The sequence below is a fragment of the Lepisma saccharinum genome, chromosome 21, assembly GCF_977018435.1.
Source record: "Lepisma saccharinum chromosome 21, izLepSacc3.1, whole genome shotgun sequence".
NCBI lineage: Eukaryota > Metazoa > Arthropoda > Insecta > Zygentoma > Lepismatidae > Lepisma > Lepisma saccharinum.
In genome coordinates, this window is record NC_139249.1 from 22,532,374 (window position 1) to 22,550,081 (window position 17,708).

Sequence of the window (17,708 nt, forward strand, 5' to 3'; positions counted from 1 at the left end):
ATCAATGGCACACAGATGAATGAATTCCTGGTTTTGAAAAGGTGCCATCTACATAAGAAGAAGATTCAGTCCAGTACAATTACGCATATAATGATTGGTATACTAAATGCGAAAATATCTACATCGTGCTTGTTTCAACTAAATGTTTAGGGGTATAATAGCAAGCAATTCTTTAGAGCTTGCAGTGCTTGTTGTTGTCCATGGAAACGGACGTTGCTAGGGAACTTAAAGAAAGTTTACCACTGTAAGGGAATTATGCTAGACTTTTCGAATTTCAAAATAATTATGAGCATCAGAATTTATTGCAGAGGAGAGGTAGGAATTTGAGGGGAATGACGGAAAACAATTATTTTTCAATTACATTTAAAAATGTGAAAATGACAAAAGACGTAAATATTGCTTTTCCAATATAGTGACGCCATTGAATTCGTTTACATAAGACATCTAACTAACTTATATTGAAACTATTTTTGCTTAACCAGTTTATTATTAAGAAAACAGACAATATTTGTATCATATTACACACATAACGTTACGTTCAAAATTATTCAAATAAGCGAACCACGTCGGCGAGCGCACGAGATGTGGCCAAAGGCCACGTCGAAAGTGCACTACACATAGTATTGCCACTATTTAGGGCGCGTGCTTCAAGCTAAGAAACAAAGATTTTTGTTCATAACTCTCAAATCCATATAAAATATTTTGGTTATAGGTGCTGCTCCGCTGAGTGCGAGTAGGACTGATTTAAAATTCAATAAGTGCTTGAAAAAATGTGCCTCACTCTTAATTCCTTGGGCAAAAATTATTGACTGGAGAGGATGTTTTGATTTGTTAGTTCCGGGTTTGAAAGCATTCAATGGTTGATTAGTTTGCTTTATTTTACTTCGCTTTACTGCAACTTTCGATAAATCGCGACGATGAGGATGAGTGATGATATGATCAAATTGATGAAGGGGCGTTCACACAGAACACCCTTGACCAGGCAGGGACTCTCGGAATAGTAATGAGTATTACAAATTGCCAAAACAGGAGAGAAATATAACTTATCCAATATTAATATTGTGTAATCTCCCTGCATGTCCCGGTCACACGTCAAGCTGCAAATGGGTGGTATTCCAGTAAAATCAAATCACATGTGATCAGTGGCGGCGATTAGAGAGGGCGTGGGGGACAGTTGTACCACCACATTTTGCCACCTCACTATGCTACACCTTATCCACCAAGGAAAAGTAAACTGTCCTTGCCCCTTCATTTCTTCACTGTGCAATGGTGAAAATAACTCAAATATTTCCTGAAAACTATTAATGCACCAAAAAGACAACATAATGTATTATCCTCGAAATTTCTGAGACATCTTTTGTGCACAAAATACAGAAACAATCAAAAGTAATGTAAAAAGAGGTACATATTTTTTTTAGTACAACAGCGGACATTCTCAACTGAAATCATGAAGAATTTTATGAAAGTAGTACAGGGTGTCCATAAAGTCGTAATACCATTACAAATTGTTATTATCCACGAATTGTATATGATAGAACGGTGTGGATTTGGGAAATGTTTAGGCACAAAATTTCCACTATTAATATAACTTCTTTACTGCAGGATTTCAATGGGTGATGTTAAACGCTGACAATGACTACCTGGAAAAAAAATATCTCAGATGAATTTACTTTTCACGTGTATGGTCACATGTTAATTATCATAATGTAGGGATATTGTGGTTTTAAAAACCACACTAAATACGTGAAAGCATTAATGATAATCCGAAGGTAAATGTTGGTGTGAGCTCGTGCACAACAAGGTGCTTCCAGAAGAAGCATTTCGGAAGCATATACTGTTACATGATGGAACATTACGTGTTTCCCCAGGCACAGGAGAGGCAGCAAAAAAACAAACTTCCAACAAGATGGCGCATGTCCTCATGCTAGATTATGTTCTGGATCAAGCATTTCTTGGAAGATGGTTCGGAGGTGCTGGTTCAATCGTCTGGTCCCCACAGATATCACCCCATTAATTTCGTTATGGGATGCACCAAAGACTGCCTGTACAAAACCCCGATACATGATATTACGACATGCTAGTTCGTATATGGGTCGAAATTGATCTTCGTCTGGATATCTTGAGTGTCATAAAAGAGATTGAAATTTGAAGTGGTGTGACTAAAGAAGCACAAACTGTGGATCTTGTGAAATATTTTGCCAAAGAAAGTAACAATATGGACACCCTGTATTTTTAGTGTTCCATATACAGGGCAATTTACATATGTTGTACAAGTTTATTTATTTCTAGGTTTCACTCAGATTACAAGGTCGGCATATGTGTGGGGCTTCTATAGTAAACCAGTACTTTGCAGTCACAGCAGCCCACTGCGTTTCCAGGTAAATGTTCTCACAAAATCTTAAAACATTTTAGATAGTAGCTACTTAATTTCTAGGTGAACGTAATATATACTGTAAGTTTTCCGTGGGAACTACCAGACGCATGCTTTAATGTAACCACTAGGGAGAAAATGTTTGCCAATTCGCTTTTATATTACTTTCTATTATAATATTTTAAACATATATCGCGTCGATGGATCCGTTCATTCGAACGGTTCCTTTCGTGAACGGAAACTGCTCCGATGCACACCTGTACTGTCACGACTCGTGTCCTAACCAAAAACGGTGGAGAACAAGAAACCTCAACCGGATTCAAAACATATACAGACCCATAGCTAGAAACTCCTTAGGGAGGGGCGAGAATATAATAAAGTGCCTCCTTCAAAGAACTCAACTTGTGCCCAATGCTGTACTGTTCACTCAGTCAATTTTCCATCACAGCCTCCTTCCTGGATCTAACGTGTGCCCACAAACCCACCTGTGGTCACCCCTTCCCTAAACCTAAGATGGAAACTTTATTTTTACATATGCAAATGTTGAATTTTATATTATTTTAATTTTAAAAATACCCTCCCTCCCAAAATTTGGATGGCGCCCCTGTGGGCATCCCTGGGTGTTATCACTTAGCACTTAGCAGAAAGCACTTCTGCATCATGTACGCACAAAACAAAGATCATAAATTTTATTTTGATGTACTTCCAGGGTTCCCGAAAACGAGCTGAGCCTCTTGGTTGGAACAAACTTCAGAAATTTCGGCGGGACCGAACACAGAGTGGTGTTCATTTTCGCCCATCCACGATATGATAGCGAAACTGTTGTTAACGACATTGCTATAGTCATGGCAAGTACTACTTCTCGATTATCTGTTGTTGAGTAGTTGCATAAAAATATGTAGAGACTCCTAATTTTGTGTAATTCATTATAATTTTACTATCTCAATCAAGTAAGCACTTATGTTTATGACAACTTGAATTCAATGTTTCTTAAATGTAATCAATACAAACACACACGTGCGTATTTCATAGTTTATGTGAATAGCTACAAAAGATTATTACAGGCTTTCAAATATTAAATTCAAATCCCGGGATAAACAATAATAGTATATAAGGTATTTAAAGAATGTCCGTGTTAAATGAAAGGTTGAGAAACGTTGCTTTTACGATCTTCTCGACAAGTAACGTAGGTTGTGACGTGCATGTTTGCTTCTCCGCAGGTGAACACGCCAATGAAATTTTCAAACAAAGTCGCACCGGTTCAACTGCCATCGCAAGGCCAGCAAACACCAGCCGGGACCATGGCGACCGTCACAGGTTGGGGAACAATTATGGTAAGCGCATTGTACCGTCACTGACCCGCGTGGATCGTGTAAATCACAAGTGTTAGTGACTGTACACAAATTAAAACCATTACTTATTTCTATTGGTGGTTATTATAAGCCAATTCTCTACCTTTCTGGGTGAATTGTGACTAAATTCATGGACATACATATCATTTTGGAGACGGTGAATCCGTGGACAGTGCAAACCCAAGAGGATTCGTGCTGGTAATGAACCTATTAGCAATATAAGATTTCCATTTCCCGCTAACTTGAGCAAAACAAATTCCCTAACATTTTCCAAGCGATGTGCTAACCACTGCGCCACCTTCCCTTGTCTGCTTATCAAATTCACGGGTACGTCATAATTTCTGTAACTGTAGCAGCAGTGGCGTCGCTAGGCCATCTGCTTTGGGAGGGGGGGCTGCAACCAGATACATGACTTACTACTATTGTAAATATTTTTAATGTTTGAAAATAGCAAAGTGATTAATAAGACAATAATATATAACAAGCATAAGGAATTAAAACTAACATAGACTTAATGCATTAATTTTTATGAAAACAGATGGATATTCTTGTTCTGTTTTTCTAATATTGGTGAACTATGTCTTTATGTATCAGCTGTACTCTGCGGTTCGAATTTCTTGCAAAATTATTAATAACAATCCACACACAATTCATGACACTTCCTTTTCTATGGCCACTATTTCAAGTGAGGAAAGTCTGTCTTGGCCCACTATTACGCAAAATTTCTTGATTCTCTTCAAACAACAGGTTTATCGGTATCAGTTTTGTGCCCCAGGGTTTCATTTACAACGTGGTCTTTCAGTGATGATGGTAATGTGTGAACACGTTTGTGAACTTTTGAATAATATTCAACACTTGCTTCATTGAGAGTTACCTTCTGTTTCGCAAATGACTCTGCCTCTTTGTATACATAGTTAAAATATTCTTCATTTCGCATACCGCGTAAAGTATCAAGCACTGTATTAACACCTGCAATTGCCTCCGCAATATCAAAGCTTGGTGATTGCAACCTGTTATTGAGAATTTATGTTATGGACAGAAGCTCAATGAAAATAGAGACGTCATGGTTGAGAATTTTCTAAAAAAATCATAAAGGCGTAGGGCTGTACATTTATCTGCTGAATCTGATGGTTTCCTCAGATATTTCAAAAGAGCATCATAAGTTTTTCTCACCGCAAGTAGAGACCTTATTTGGCAAGCCCATCTAGTGCTACTTAGATTTTTTAGTTCTGCACGAACATTTAACTCTGTCTGTATTTCTACAAACCGTGTATGAGCTATTCCGGACGTAGAAAAGTAGGTATACAAGCACTTGAGGATATCAAAAAATTTCCAACTTCAGGAATATCTGAACAAATGTTAACTAGAACCAAATTTAACCTGTGAGCATAGCAATGAACATATATTGCAAAGGGATGTTCTCCCCTAAACACCACTATTTTGGCCACTCATGACAGCGGCACCATCATACCCCTGACCAACACATATTGCATTTTTTATATCATATTCAGACAGCTTTTTTAACAGTCGTGCCTTTAGTCCCATTGCACTTAAATCTTTAACATTAAAAAAACACAAAAACCTCTCATTAAGTTTGTTATAAATAAAATAGCGAAGACACACGCTCATTTGTTCAACCTTACCTATGTCCCTTGTATCGTCTGCAATAACTGCAAAATAGCCACTTTCATTTACCTCCGTTAATATTTTTTCTCAGCAAAGCTGCACTACATTCCAGCAGAACGTTCTGGGAGTCTGGAGAAAGATACGTGGCATTCTTTGGCATAACGTTTTGAAATGTTACACTAAAATCAGTATCAAACTTCCCTAATGTCTTCAGAATTTCACGCACATTTCCTTGATTGAAACTTTCTTCACTTTCATCATGGCCTCATTCCGCTATGCACTGCCTACCTGTGAGCAATAACACTTCAACAACGCGATGAAGATAAGAACGGCGTTTTTTATTTCATTCACACTGGCATTTGTCAAACGATTAACTACTGTCCCCAATTTTTCTGTACTTTGGAACGTCAGTCATTTTTCAGTTGCTATTACATGAGAAGCATATTTTTCGTGATCTTTAAATTTGTGTATAGCCTTTTTCCAGTTACGAACACCAATACTGGTAAATGCAGGATCTGCCTTACCTGTCTGGCCTACGAAATGTCTAAGGGAAAACAAAAGGCTGCATCGTGATTAACACTGTACTCAATCCACCGGAAACTTTTGTACCATACTTCATTAAAACACCTATTCTGGTTACCGAAAACACTACCTGGAAATCTGGAAAGAAACGGTTGTTTAGGCCCTTCGCTTTTACTGCCTAAATCTGAAGTGATGAAACTCTCTACTTCTTTTGTAGATGAACTTGGAGTGGGAGGACATGTTTCCGATTCAGCTGGTGCAGTTGAAGCAGAGGTACCTTATCTTCATCGAGACAATATGTGGCTGTGCTTAAAGCTTCCGATTTCAGGTGCTTAATTCGAATAATAAATGTATCCATTGTTGTACGAACAACAGTAAATGTCACAAAAAGCTTTGTTAACAAACACACAATATCACAAACTCCGTAACACAAAACGCACCACTACCGTTTCCTCGCGTAGCAACCGTTGTGAAAATAGAACAAATGACGGCGATCGTTTGCACTGTTGCCAGCAAAAGACATGAAGTGTCAGATGTAAGATCGTGGTTTAAAAAAAAACTATGTCACAACGAAACGATTCTTTCCCAGAATATGTATCTAGAGGTATGTTCCTGCTTTAACAATTGTTCAAATATGTTTTCTCGAAATACTGTAAGTAATAATAGCTAAAAATTGTGGGGATTTATCGAGGGATTGGGGGGGCTGAAGCCCCCACAAAAGGGCCTAGCGACGCCACTGTGTAGAAGTACAAATAAGAATTAAGTATGTGTACAAATTAAAAGTTATAATTATTAATATTTATCTTGTTTCATTTGTATCGTCTGTAGGAAGGTATCTATGTGACAGACGGATTACTACGCAAAGTAGATGTTCCGATAGTGAGTAAACTGGAGTGTAGTATGGCGTATGTGGAATATGGAGGGATCCCAGACACAGCCATATGTGCAGGATATCCCGGAGGAGGAAAAGATTCTTGCCAGGTGAGAAACTCTGTTCCGATAAGGAGGAACGTGAGTTGTAAATTAGAACGTTAGATTCTAGTATACTTCCTATAGGAAACAACAATATCTAACATGCAATGTTAATTGGGCATTATTCATTGTGTAGTGTATAAACTATGCTTATTAGCGTAATGTTTGCTCCATTATGCTACTATTTCTAATCTTTGAGGACAGGGGACCATATTTGTTTGAATTCTACACTGGGATGACTTACAGAGTTTTGGACCATTGCTATGAAGGCTGCTTCTTGATTTTCCTTAGTTTCCATTGGTTCTTAGTGTCAGGGTGCGAAATCATTGGAAACTGGTGTGGGGTAAAAGTTCTTAAACTTCAAACTCCCCTCCCCACAAACATATGTGTAAATTATATGATATACATATTTGTAATGTTATTGAAAGTAAAAATCAACTACTCAATCAAAAATATATTATTATTATTAATTACATAAAGGAAATTAATATGTTACTTTTATACATATCAGATATTGTATAGCAGCTAACTAATTCCTTCACTAACTGGTTAAATATGTTAATAAATTATGAAATAGTTGAAGTGGTTTTTATTATGTGTAAGTTTTTGTTTAGTTTGGGCTTTATGTTAATATAAATCAATTAGATTTCATAGTTATTATTGATTTGCATTCTTGTTTTACTTTCATTGTGCGTATTGATGTAGATTTGTTGATGATCTTTTGAGAGAGAAAGCATTCAATACTCACAACTACACTAATTTGTGTGTTTCGATATTATTCTTAGTATAGTATATATATGAAATTAAAAATAATTCCTTATCTTTTGTTTGTTATAACAAACACTCTCTCCCCGGAATTTTTTGCTGGGGGTATTTTTGAGGCCAAGATTGTTGGTGGGGGGAAATCCCCCCGTTCCCCCCAGGATTTCGCACCCTGCTTAGTGTAGACTGTTACGTTGCTCCACTGAATTCTATGTGACTCGCTCCATAAGTACATGCTCGGCTAATTTAACCTATTTGTATTGCCTTTGCATGTGTACTGCTTTGTGTTCATCTATTCTTTTGTGTAGAGACCGTCCTGATTCTCCTATGTAAGCTTGCCCGCTTTCATTTATGTAGTTGTTCTTTGCTAGCTTGTATGGGGTTTAAAGCACTATGCAATGGATAATGCCCAATTAACATTGCATGATAATGTAGAACCATTGTCACTAACATTCAGAGAATTTTTAACCAACAATCTCTATCATGAATACTTCTCTAGTTATGACCACAATTAAATGACGTAGTGCATATAGTTTTACATAAATAAATTAACTTCTACATTATTTTACATCAGTTGCGGAATTAAGATAAATTCAATTGTACAGTACTCTCTCCTGTAACAAGAAGAAGTGGAGGTTGAGTCTGCATCCAATTAAACATTTTAAATAAGCTTTCAGCAAAATAATAATAATACTAGCACTATCATATTACGTATGAATCAATGGTAACACTATATGCATCACCAAGGGAAGTCACTATGCAGAATTAAACGTTTAACTAGGAAGAAGATTCTATTTGTAAATGCATTTTTGTTATTTCGAGTCACATTTCTGCCAGTTCTGAATAATTGTGATGATGAGGATGAGTGCATGATGAAATTAGTGAAAGAACACTCATGTTCAGGACGGAATTCGAACCCGGGACGTCTTAGCGCAGGAAGAAGAATTTGTAACTTATATTAAGATGATAATTTTTCATTTCTTCAAGAAAAATTCCAATATAATCTTGGACTGCAATTCGGATAAGGTTCACTTGTATGTCTCTCTGTCTGTCTGTCTCTGTTTATATATATATATATATATATATATATATATATATATATATATATATATATATATATATTTATATATATATGTATATATATATATATATGTGTGTGTGTGTGTGTGTGTGTGTGTATATATATATTAAAATTTATATATGTGTGTGTGTATGTGTATGTTTTTATATATATATATCTATATATATACGTATACATAAGCATATATACGTATGCACACACACACACACACACACACACATATATGTATTCATACATACAACTTTAAATCTTTCAGGGAGACTCAGGAGGACCTCTCATTGCAAATGGCTACTTGGCTGGAATCGTCTCCTGGGGTCGTGGATGTGCACGATCTGGCTACCCTGGCGTTTATACCGAAGTGTCCGCATACAGGGACTGGATCAGAAGCATTTCAGGGGCCTGATGTCATCACTACTTGTATTTCCTGTGTATATTTTAATGCAATATACTATTTTCTACAAATCTTTGGGATTGTTTGTATTCAGCTTTGCCCATGCTTACCACACAACAAATTTCTAACTAGACTTGGTGTTACCAAACACGAATTCTGAGGTAACTCCATTTAGCAAGATCTTAATAACAAGAGCAATAATAATAAATTAGGAAAGATGTTAAGAGGCAAGATTAATATTTCGTGTGTATATTGCCCGACCCTGTGGCCGAGTGGTGTCTGCCTGAAAATCGTGCACGAAGCAGTTCGTAGCGAGCTCCGCTCTTCGCGTGAGAAGGCTTAGTGATCGAACTGTCCGAGTTAGCTAGGGCCGTAAACGGTTTGCTAGTGTAGTGTTAGTTTTTTTTCCCCCCTTGGAGTGCAAGCGAGGTTTTGGCTACAATTACCGTGAGCCAGTGAAGATACGATGAAATAGTTCACGATGAATACACAAAGAGAAAACACCTTGAAATTTGTTTTTAGTGATGTCAAAACGCGACCTACGTCATTGGATTTTCATCGATGGTTTCATGATGTCTACCAAGTGCCTACGAACCAAGTGCTCAGTTTTGAAATAGATTACTTTCGTAAGTGTTTGTACGTGAAATTTGCGTCAAAAGTGGTAGGAGAACGGTTACTAAATGATTTTGGTGCTGAGGTAATTTAAAGTGACGTAGATGGTGACCATAAGGTTGAAGTAGAATGGGCCCACCAGCGACATGTAATTGTCAGAATCCATGTAGTCCCAACTGAATTAAGTGCAGAAGTGATAAGTCGTGTCATGAGGTCTTATGGGGAAGTGTTGAAAATCGAAGATGAGACATACTCTGCAGATCACATTTACCCCACTCGAACTGGACGTGTCTTGATGAAAATGGTACTACGTAAACCCATACCCTCATATGTAAACATGAATGGATACTCCTATTGGGTAACATACCCTGAGCAGGTGCGTACCTGCATAGCGTGCTCCGAAGAGGGTCACGTAGTCGCACAGTGTCCTAAGCGTCGATCCTCTGGAAACCAGCCCCGCCGGGGGCCGGTTAATATACCCGCTGACAATGTCCCGATGGTATATGAACCAACTGTGCTACCCGTACGGACTAAACCAAGAGATTCAGCTCCATCAGTTGCAGAAGTCCCTGCGTCAGGAGATAACAATGGAGGGAACACGGATAGCCCCAGAATCACCGACGAGGAGACAGGTACCAGACAGGAAGTTAGTGTGAAGAATGCACCAACAGGAAGGGAAGAGCTGGAACAGCCAACATTGACCACTTCAGAGGAGATGCATCACATACCCCCGCCCCCACCCCCAAGTGCCTTGTTCGCGGAGGCAGAATTCCCCGTAGTTACCTCTCCTAGGAAATCACGGTCAAGATCTGTATCAAGGTTACGGTCAGTGGCGGAAGAGTCCATGGTGCTACGTAGAAAGAAGAAGAAAAATAATGAATGCGTAAGTTCCACAATAGTTCATAACGAATTTAGAGTAGAACCTGGTACCCCAAAACAAGATGTTTCAAAGGCTAGTTTAACAAGTAATTCAGCAAATGTAACTAAAGAGAAACCTTCGACGAGTAACAAACTTACCCCAGATTTATTTAGTGGAAAGCATAGTTAATGCATTATAGGCAGAAATTAGAGTTTAGTAATGTTGAAGAAAGTAAGTAAGTTTAGTTTTCTTTTGTGGACAGTTATAATCATGCAAACATTTACCTTGGCATCTATAAATTTGAATCAAATGCGAAGTAAGACCAAACTAATTGCTCTCAATGACTTTCTCATTAAATCGTCTATTGATGTGGCTCTCTTACAAGAGGTAGCCATAGACGATTTTTCTGTACTGAGCATTTTTAAAGTATACAACAATTTTACTCCTTTTGCACAAGGGACTGCCATAGCATGTAGGAGACACTTGGATTTACGTAATGTAGTGCCCCATCCCACGGGCAGACAAATAAGTGCCAAATTAGGCTCAGTGTTTCTCTGTAATGTGTATGCTCCGTGGGGAAGCCAAAACAGACGGGAAAGAGAATTTTTTTTTTCAACGGTTGTAGGGCCCGAGTTGACATCCCACACACTAGACACTATACTAGTGGGAGATTTTAACTGCGTAATTCGTTCACAAGATCAAAATCCAGGATACAACTTCTCACGTGCGCTCTATGAATTAACGCAGAGGTTACAACTGCGTGACGCTTGGATACACACAAACGGCGAAAGTCAAGGTTACACACATATCACCTCCAATAGTGCGTCAAGGATCGATAGGTTTTATGTCGCACCCAGATTTCAGGAATATATAATTAGTGTTCAAAATTTTCCAGTATGCTTTAGTGACCATAGTGTTCCAATTCTCAAAATAAATTTAGATTTGATCAAACCCCGACAAGGTAGCGGATACTGGCTTTTAAATAGCACATTATTACGCAATGGTAGTTATGTCCAGCTAATCAGGGAAACGTGGAACGAACTCAAGGCCTCTCGGCCAGTACAAAAGACCCTAATCGAGTGGTGGGAAACTCGAGTTAAGCCTAAATTTCGTCAGGTCAGTAAATTCTTCAGTGCAGAGGTTAGTAGAGATCAATGAAACAAATATAATTTTTTGTATGCAGTCTTGAATGATCTCCATCGTTTAGCACTGCAAGGTAATTTCGATCGTCCCTATGCAAATGAAATAAAAGCGCAATTACTTGCTATACATAGGAAACGAAAATCTGCAGCAATAATAAAGAGCAAGATTCTTCCTATAGACCCAGACGAGCAAGCCACACTAAGTCACATTCTTCAAGAACATAAACACGCCAGGAGTCACGTTATTCATAAATTAACTTTAGATTCCGGTGAAGTTGTCACCAGCCCTCATAGTATACACGACAGGTTTTTGCAATACTATAAAAATCTTTTTGTTCAAGCCTTTAATCCAACAGAAACGCAATGCAATTTTTTGAACTACCTCCCTGCGCCACTGACAGAAAATGAAAGAACTGAGCTCACACAACCGTTTAGTAAAAAGGAGGTTCATGATGCAGTATTCAAAGCTCCGAGGAATAAAACTACAGCCGAAGATGGATTACCATCAGAATTCTATCAATGTTTCTGGGATCTAATAGGAGACGAATTAACGGAATGGGTCAACGAAGTGTTGACAACAGGAACAATAGGGAAGACCAGTAGCACGGGAGTTATAGTGTTAGTTCTCAAAAAGGCAAATCCAAAGTTCGTCACAGATTTTAGGCCAATTTATATATTGAGTAGCGACATTAAACTTATAAGTAGGTGCATAAATCAGCGTTTAAAAAAATATATGGTTAAACTTATTGGCAATTTACAGTTCGCTTGTAATACGTCTCAAAGTATACATCACTTGCTACAAACGATAACAGACGTAATTATTACCAAACAAAATAAGAATGCATCAGAGGCAATTCTATCTTTAGACTTTTCCCAAGCATATGACAGAGTGAGCCACGAATATCTGTACAAAGTCTTAAAAGCATATGGTTTCGGAAACACTTTTATTAATTGGATAAAAACATTATATAATCATATGCTGCTAAAACTAAAAATAAATGGTTTCTTGACAACAAGTTTTAAAATGCGACGAGGTGTACTACAAGGTAGTCCCTTGAGTAGCACATTGTACGTTCTCACAATAGCCCCTTTTTGTTTAGTATCCAGCATCATTTACAGGGCATTTCTATGGCTTCCACCACAATACAAGTTGGCAGTTTCATGGACGACGTCACGATTTTTCTCAAGGATGAAAGGGATCTGTACAGTGTTAAAAGCCAAATACATACTTTTGAGCTCACATCAGGAGCAAAACTAAACAATCGAAAGTCATTCCTGATGCCCCTTGGCAAGGAGAATCCTTTCACAAACAATACGGAGATCCCTGTAGACAAGAAAATAAAAGTTTTAGGTATAAACTTCTATGCAAATATCGATGAAACGATCAAAGCCAATAGTAACCTCACGTGCGAGAGGGCAATCTACGTCCTCAGAGTGAACAAGATGCGCTCTCTGAGTTTAAAAGCACGAGTAAGATTTATCAACGTTTTTGCTCTCTCTAAACTTTGGTATGTAGCAAAAATCCTGCCCTTCAAAACACAGCACTTAGCGAAGGTCAACAAAGCTGTTGGCTGCTTTTTGTGGCACGATACAATTTTCCGGGTGGCAATAAATGAGGTCACGTTATCAGAGAAGACAGGTGGGTTGGCACTAATACACGTGAACACACAGGCAAGAGCATTGTTTGTACAGACTGGCCTTCAAACAGCTTTCTCACTGCACGAGTCAACGACCCAAGCATGTATACAGACGATAATACGGAACATTCCATTAGAAGCTCCCATCGATATCCAAAGTATCCCCAAAAGATTTTCGTTTTATAAGGACATCGCTTTACATGTATGCTACCAGTTATTACGACATGAGACAATTACACCATCTGTTAACAAGTTATATAGTGAAATCAATAGTTTCAAGCACACAGTACCACGAATAGTCAGGGATTTCAATACACATAATTGGCCACAAATATGGGAAAATGTCTCCGCCAAACACCTTTCAAAGCTGCCCAATCAATATGGTACAAAGTGGTTCATCGTGTTATAGTGACAAGAGATAGGACATACCAATATGGAATCAGTGACTCTCCTAACTGTATATCATGCAACGTGCCTGACTCTTTAGCCCACAGGATAACCAAGTGTCGCAACTCCTCCACGGCGTGGAACAAATTGCGAACAATGCTCAGTCGTATATGCCGCACCTCATTAACAAAGTTTACGGATACAGATATAGTTTTTGCTGATTTCAATTTTTTTCCACCAACAAAACAACGAGCAGTACAATGGTTGATAACAGAATACTTATTATATATATTTCACAATGACGAGAGCAGTTTTCCGAAACAATTCAGTATCTTCTTGCAAGAACAATATGAAAAAATTCCTCTCCAAGCAAGGAAGAAATGGTATGCAAATTTCTTATTAGTGCTTTATACTTAATTTAGGCCAAACAAAATTGTAAAGGTTAACCAGATAGAAAACAAATTGTAATAGCAATAATACACTTATGTCAAAAACAATGTAATTCCATAACTTGTATATCAGAATGAGACAATAAAAAAAAAGTGGTTAGCACATCGCGCTGCGACGGCAAGGGTCCCGGGTTCGAATCCCGGTCGGGCTTGTTGTTTGTGAATGTCCATTCATCAATTTCATCATTTCATCACTCATCCCCATCTTCGCAAATTAGCCAAGAGGCACAAAACGCGAAGTAAAATAAACTAAATCAATCAATCAATCGTGTGTATACTGCTTGATTGATTTGCTTTATTTTACTTCGATTCTTGTGCCACTTTTGGCTAATTTGCGAAGATGGGGATGAGTGATGATATGATTAAATTTAGAATGGACACTCACAAACATGCAAACCCAGGCCACGATTCGAATCCGGGACCCCTGGTGTCGTAGCGCAATGTGCTAACCACTCCACCACGAGGGTCGTATGTGTGTGTGTGTGTGTGTGTGTGTATGTGTGTATGTATGTAGAGTAAGATGGGGCAAGACTGCGCAATTTATGTTCATTATGTTTTATTGAAGTTATGAATCTATAGTAACATACGGAAAAAGTTACACAGAATGCACTATCCTTTGTCAACATACAGTAAATTTCCGAAAGACCAGTAAACAATATTTCAGCAAAAAACAAACGAAAAGCATGACCATGCATGTGCGCATTCTTACCCGCACCCCGGGGTAAGACTGCGATCACGTTCGGGTTAGAATGCGCATCGTACTAACACTTTCTAAACAGAGTCACATTCGTTTGAAGATTCTATAAAAAACAACACACATCACTAAAGAGAGTTCCTCTTTCTTATGAGAAGCATTTGTCGTGCCATCCTCACATGTAGCACACTGAATCAACGTCCTCGGCTGGGGGATCGCTAACGCAAATCACAAATGAAGGTTCCTGTTTCATACGAGGTGCAGTTTTGGTGCCACCATTCGTCACATTTGGCACACTGAATCCAATCTTCGACTGGGAGTTCACTATACTTCTCATCACAACCAGGGCAACTGTAACTCTTGTCTTTTGACGTTGCCAGCTTGATACGTCTTCTTCAGCGAGGATGTTCGTTTTCATCATCATACCAATAGCAGATGGCGGTACCCCATCAAGTAGCTCTGCTTTCTTTCTCTTCCGGGGAAAGATGAATGCAGGAGGGATGAAACTTCCTGACGCGCTCATACGGCATACAGCAATGATGGTTTGTCCACTAACAACTTCCTTAACCGATCCTTTCCCCTTCACACTTGTCACCTTCGGAGGTTTCCAAGGAACTTTGCCGATACAAGATTCATTCATATTAAATACACGGTATGGTTGAAATTTATACCTATCCAATAATTACTGCAGATTTGTAAAATATCTCTTCACCTGGAATTCATTGCGCAGTCTTGCCACGTGCTGCAATCGGAACAAAGCACGTGATGCTGTCGAACCATTTCACAATGCAATGGAAACTAATACACAGGTGGACTCGGCATTAACACAGCTGCCTCTATGAATCAACATCGTGTTATTCTCTACATTTACAGTGAAGAAATTATAAGAAAACTTAGTATCGAAACAAATAGTAAACACCTTAAAATTCTTCTGTCTTTCCACTCTCAGCACAACGAACTACCAGCATGTCTTGACTAACATCCACGGCTAGCTTCCATCTTGGCGAAGTGACGGTGGATCAGTGTTGCCAATCGTGTGAGATTTTCACCTAAGAAAAAAACAGTTCGCAGTCTTACCCGACGCGCAGTCTTATCCTTCTCTACTCTATGTATATATGTATAGTATATCCATATAATAACTATCCCTATTGAGAAGGGGGCACAAAGTGTCATGGCCCTCTCACCCCCCACCTAAGTCGTCACCCGGGGCAGAGAGTATCGATCGACATCTTACACAGATTTATTAGATCAAATTCTTCCTAACTTTGCGAGAATAACACCTTTGCTTTTTTAAAAAAGAAAGCTTTCTTAAAAGAAAACCCACTAAAGTTGCTGACCAAGGTAGTTTATTAAAATCTAAAAACACCCTGATAGAGGGTAGAAACGTTAACATGTAAAGTGTTTTCAAATTTTAATAAACTGCCTTGGTCGGCAACTTTAGTATTTTTAATATGGAAACAAGGCTTAATTATATTCCCTTTTTTCTTTGCTAGGCCATACATTTCAACCAATACAACTTGAGTAATGTGGAAAGGTAGCCCTTTTAAAATGCCACAAGATATTTGTGTACAAATTGTCCTAGGTTTATTTTAATAATATTTCTCGAGTATCCCACGTTGCTGGTGTCAGATTATTTGGTGTTTTGTTTAAATTCTTGATATAAACATTATTAGTCAACTACCACATCATAATTTGAGTTGCAACATATTTTTCACCCAATGATTCAAACAAGCTTTCGCAGAAATGTTCAATTTCCAATATGTCATCTTTTATCTAGAAATAATGAACGTCATATTGATAGGAAGAAGATAAGGCTCCTTATCTAGCATATCCTGATTCAGAACTGCAGAAAGCAGGGTGCATACAACATGGCGCTTCGAAACACTTGTGTTCTTGTCCAGTGTCTAATTTTAGGAGTTTTAACCGTCGGTTTACAGGGTAAGTTCTCTTTTTCACTGTCTACATTGTTACGACAAGGCGAGTGTATATAGGATGACGCAATCAGGCACTTGGTATGTTCGAAACTTTCGGCTATATTCGTAAGTCACGTAGATTAAAAGTTACTCCCCTAATTAACAAGAAGCAAGAGGTGTTTTTTTAGTAACTTTTTCCTTAAGGTAGCTCAATTATGTAGATACTTATAGCATTAGTTTGTGGAAAATGTGGAAGTGAACCACTTTAAAATCTGTCTTGTCTAAAACCCATACTTCCAATGCTTCAGTAATGTACAGTGGGATCCATGAGTATCACCGTACAAATTGTCCATCACCATGTTCGTGTACTTTATTTGACCCAATGAAAGCTTCAAGAATTAAAAGAAAATTTAAAACAAGCTGTTGACAACTTCTGCACCAGCTTACATAAAAATTCATATCTTAAAACACATACGATGCAAGAGAAAAATTAATGAGCATAGTGATGGACAATTTGCACAATAATACTCATGGATCCCACTGTACAGTCGAGGTCTTCGATTACCTCGAAGGCCCCGGTACAGTCACGGACACTTGTGGGTTATAATGAGCCCAAGTCAATGGATTGTTACAACCCAGAAGCGTTCGTGACTGTACATAGAATTTTATTTCATACGTCTACGTAATCGATTCTATGTACAGTGGGATGTATAAATATTACCAAGCAAATTGTCCATTACAATGTTTATTCTATTTGTTCTTACAAACTGAGAGATTCAAAAATTGAAACAAAATTACAAACAAGCCGCTGACAACCTTTGCACCAACATATGTAAAAATGTATTCCATAAAAACGAGTAGGATGCAACAGAGAAATTAAATTCAAAAGAGAAAAAGAAGATGTGGACAATTTGCCGAGCAATAATTGTGCTTACCAC

General features: G+C 38.1%; 2 protein-coding genes across 3 annotated transcripts in view; both read left to right on the forward strand.

Annotated features, from left to right (window-relative positions):
• Nucleotides 1-249: 249 nt before the first annotated feature.
• On the forward strand, nt 250-9,089 carry LOC146004475 (trypsin-1-like). The gene is made up of 6 exons (XM_083143331.1): nt 250-315; nt 2,290-2,378; nt 3,081-3,219; nt 3,592-3,705; nt 6,700-6,852; nt 8,943-9,089. The coding sequence occupies exons 1-6, from the start codon at nt 256-258 to the stop codon at nt 9,087-9,089; spliced, it is 702 nt and encodes a 233-aa protein (XP_082999457.1). The 5' UTR covers nt 250-255.
• Nucleotides 9,090-16,706: 7,617 nt separating this feature from the next.
• The window catches only part of LOC146004272 (azurocidin-like), a 44,851-nt gene continuing 43,849 nt past the window's right edge, over nt 16,707-17,708 (forward strand). For both annotated transcript variants that reach the window (XM_083142972.1, XM_083142973.1), the window contains exon 1: nt 16,707-16,795. In XM_083142972.1, the coding sequence (XP_082999098.1) occupies nt 16,726-16,795 (70 nt within the window). In that variant the 5' untranslated portion in view covers nt 16,707-16,725. The remainder of the gene's footprint in view (nt 16,796-17,708) is intronic.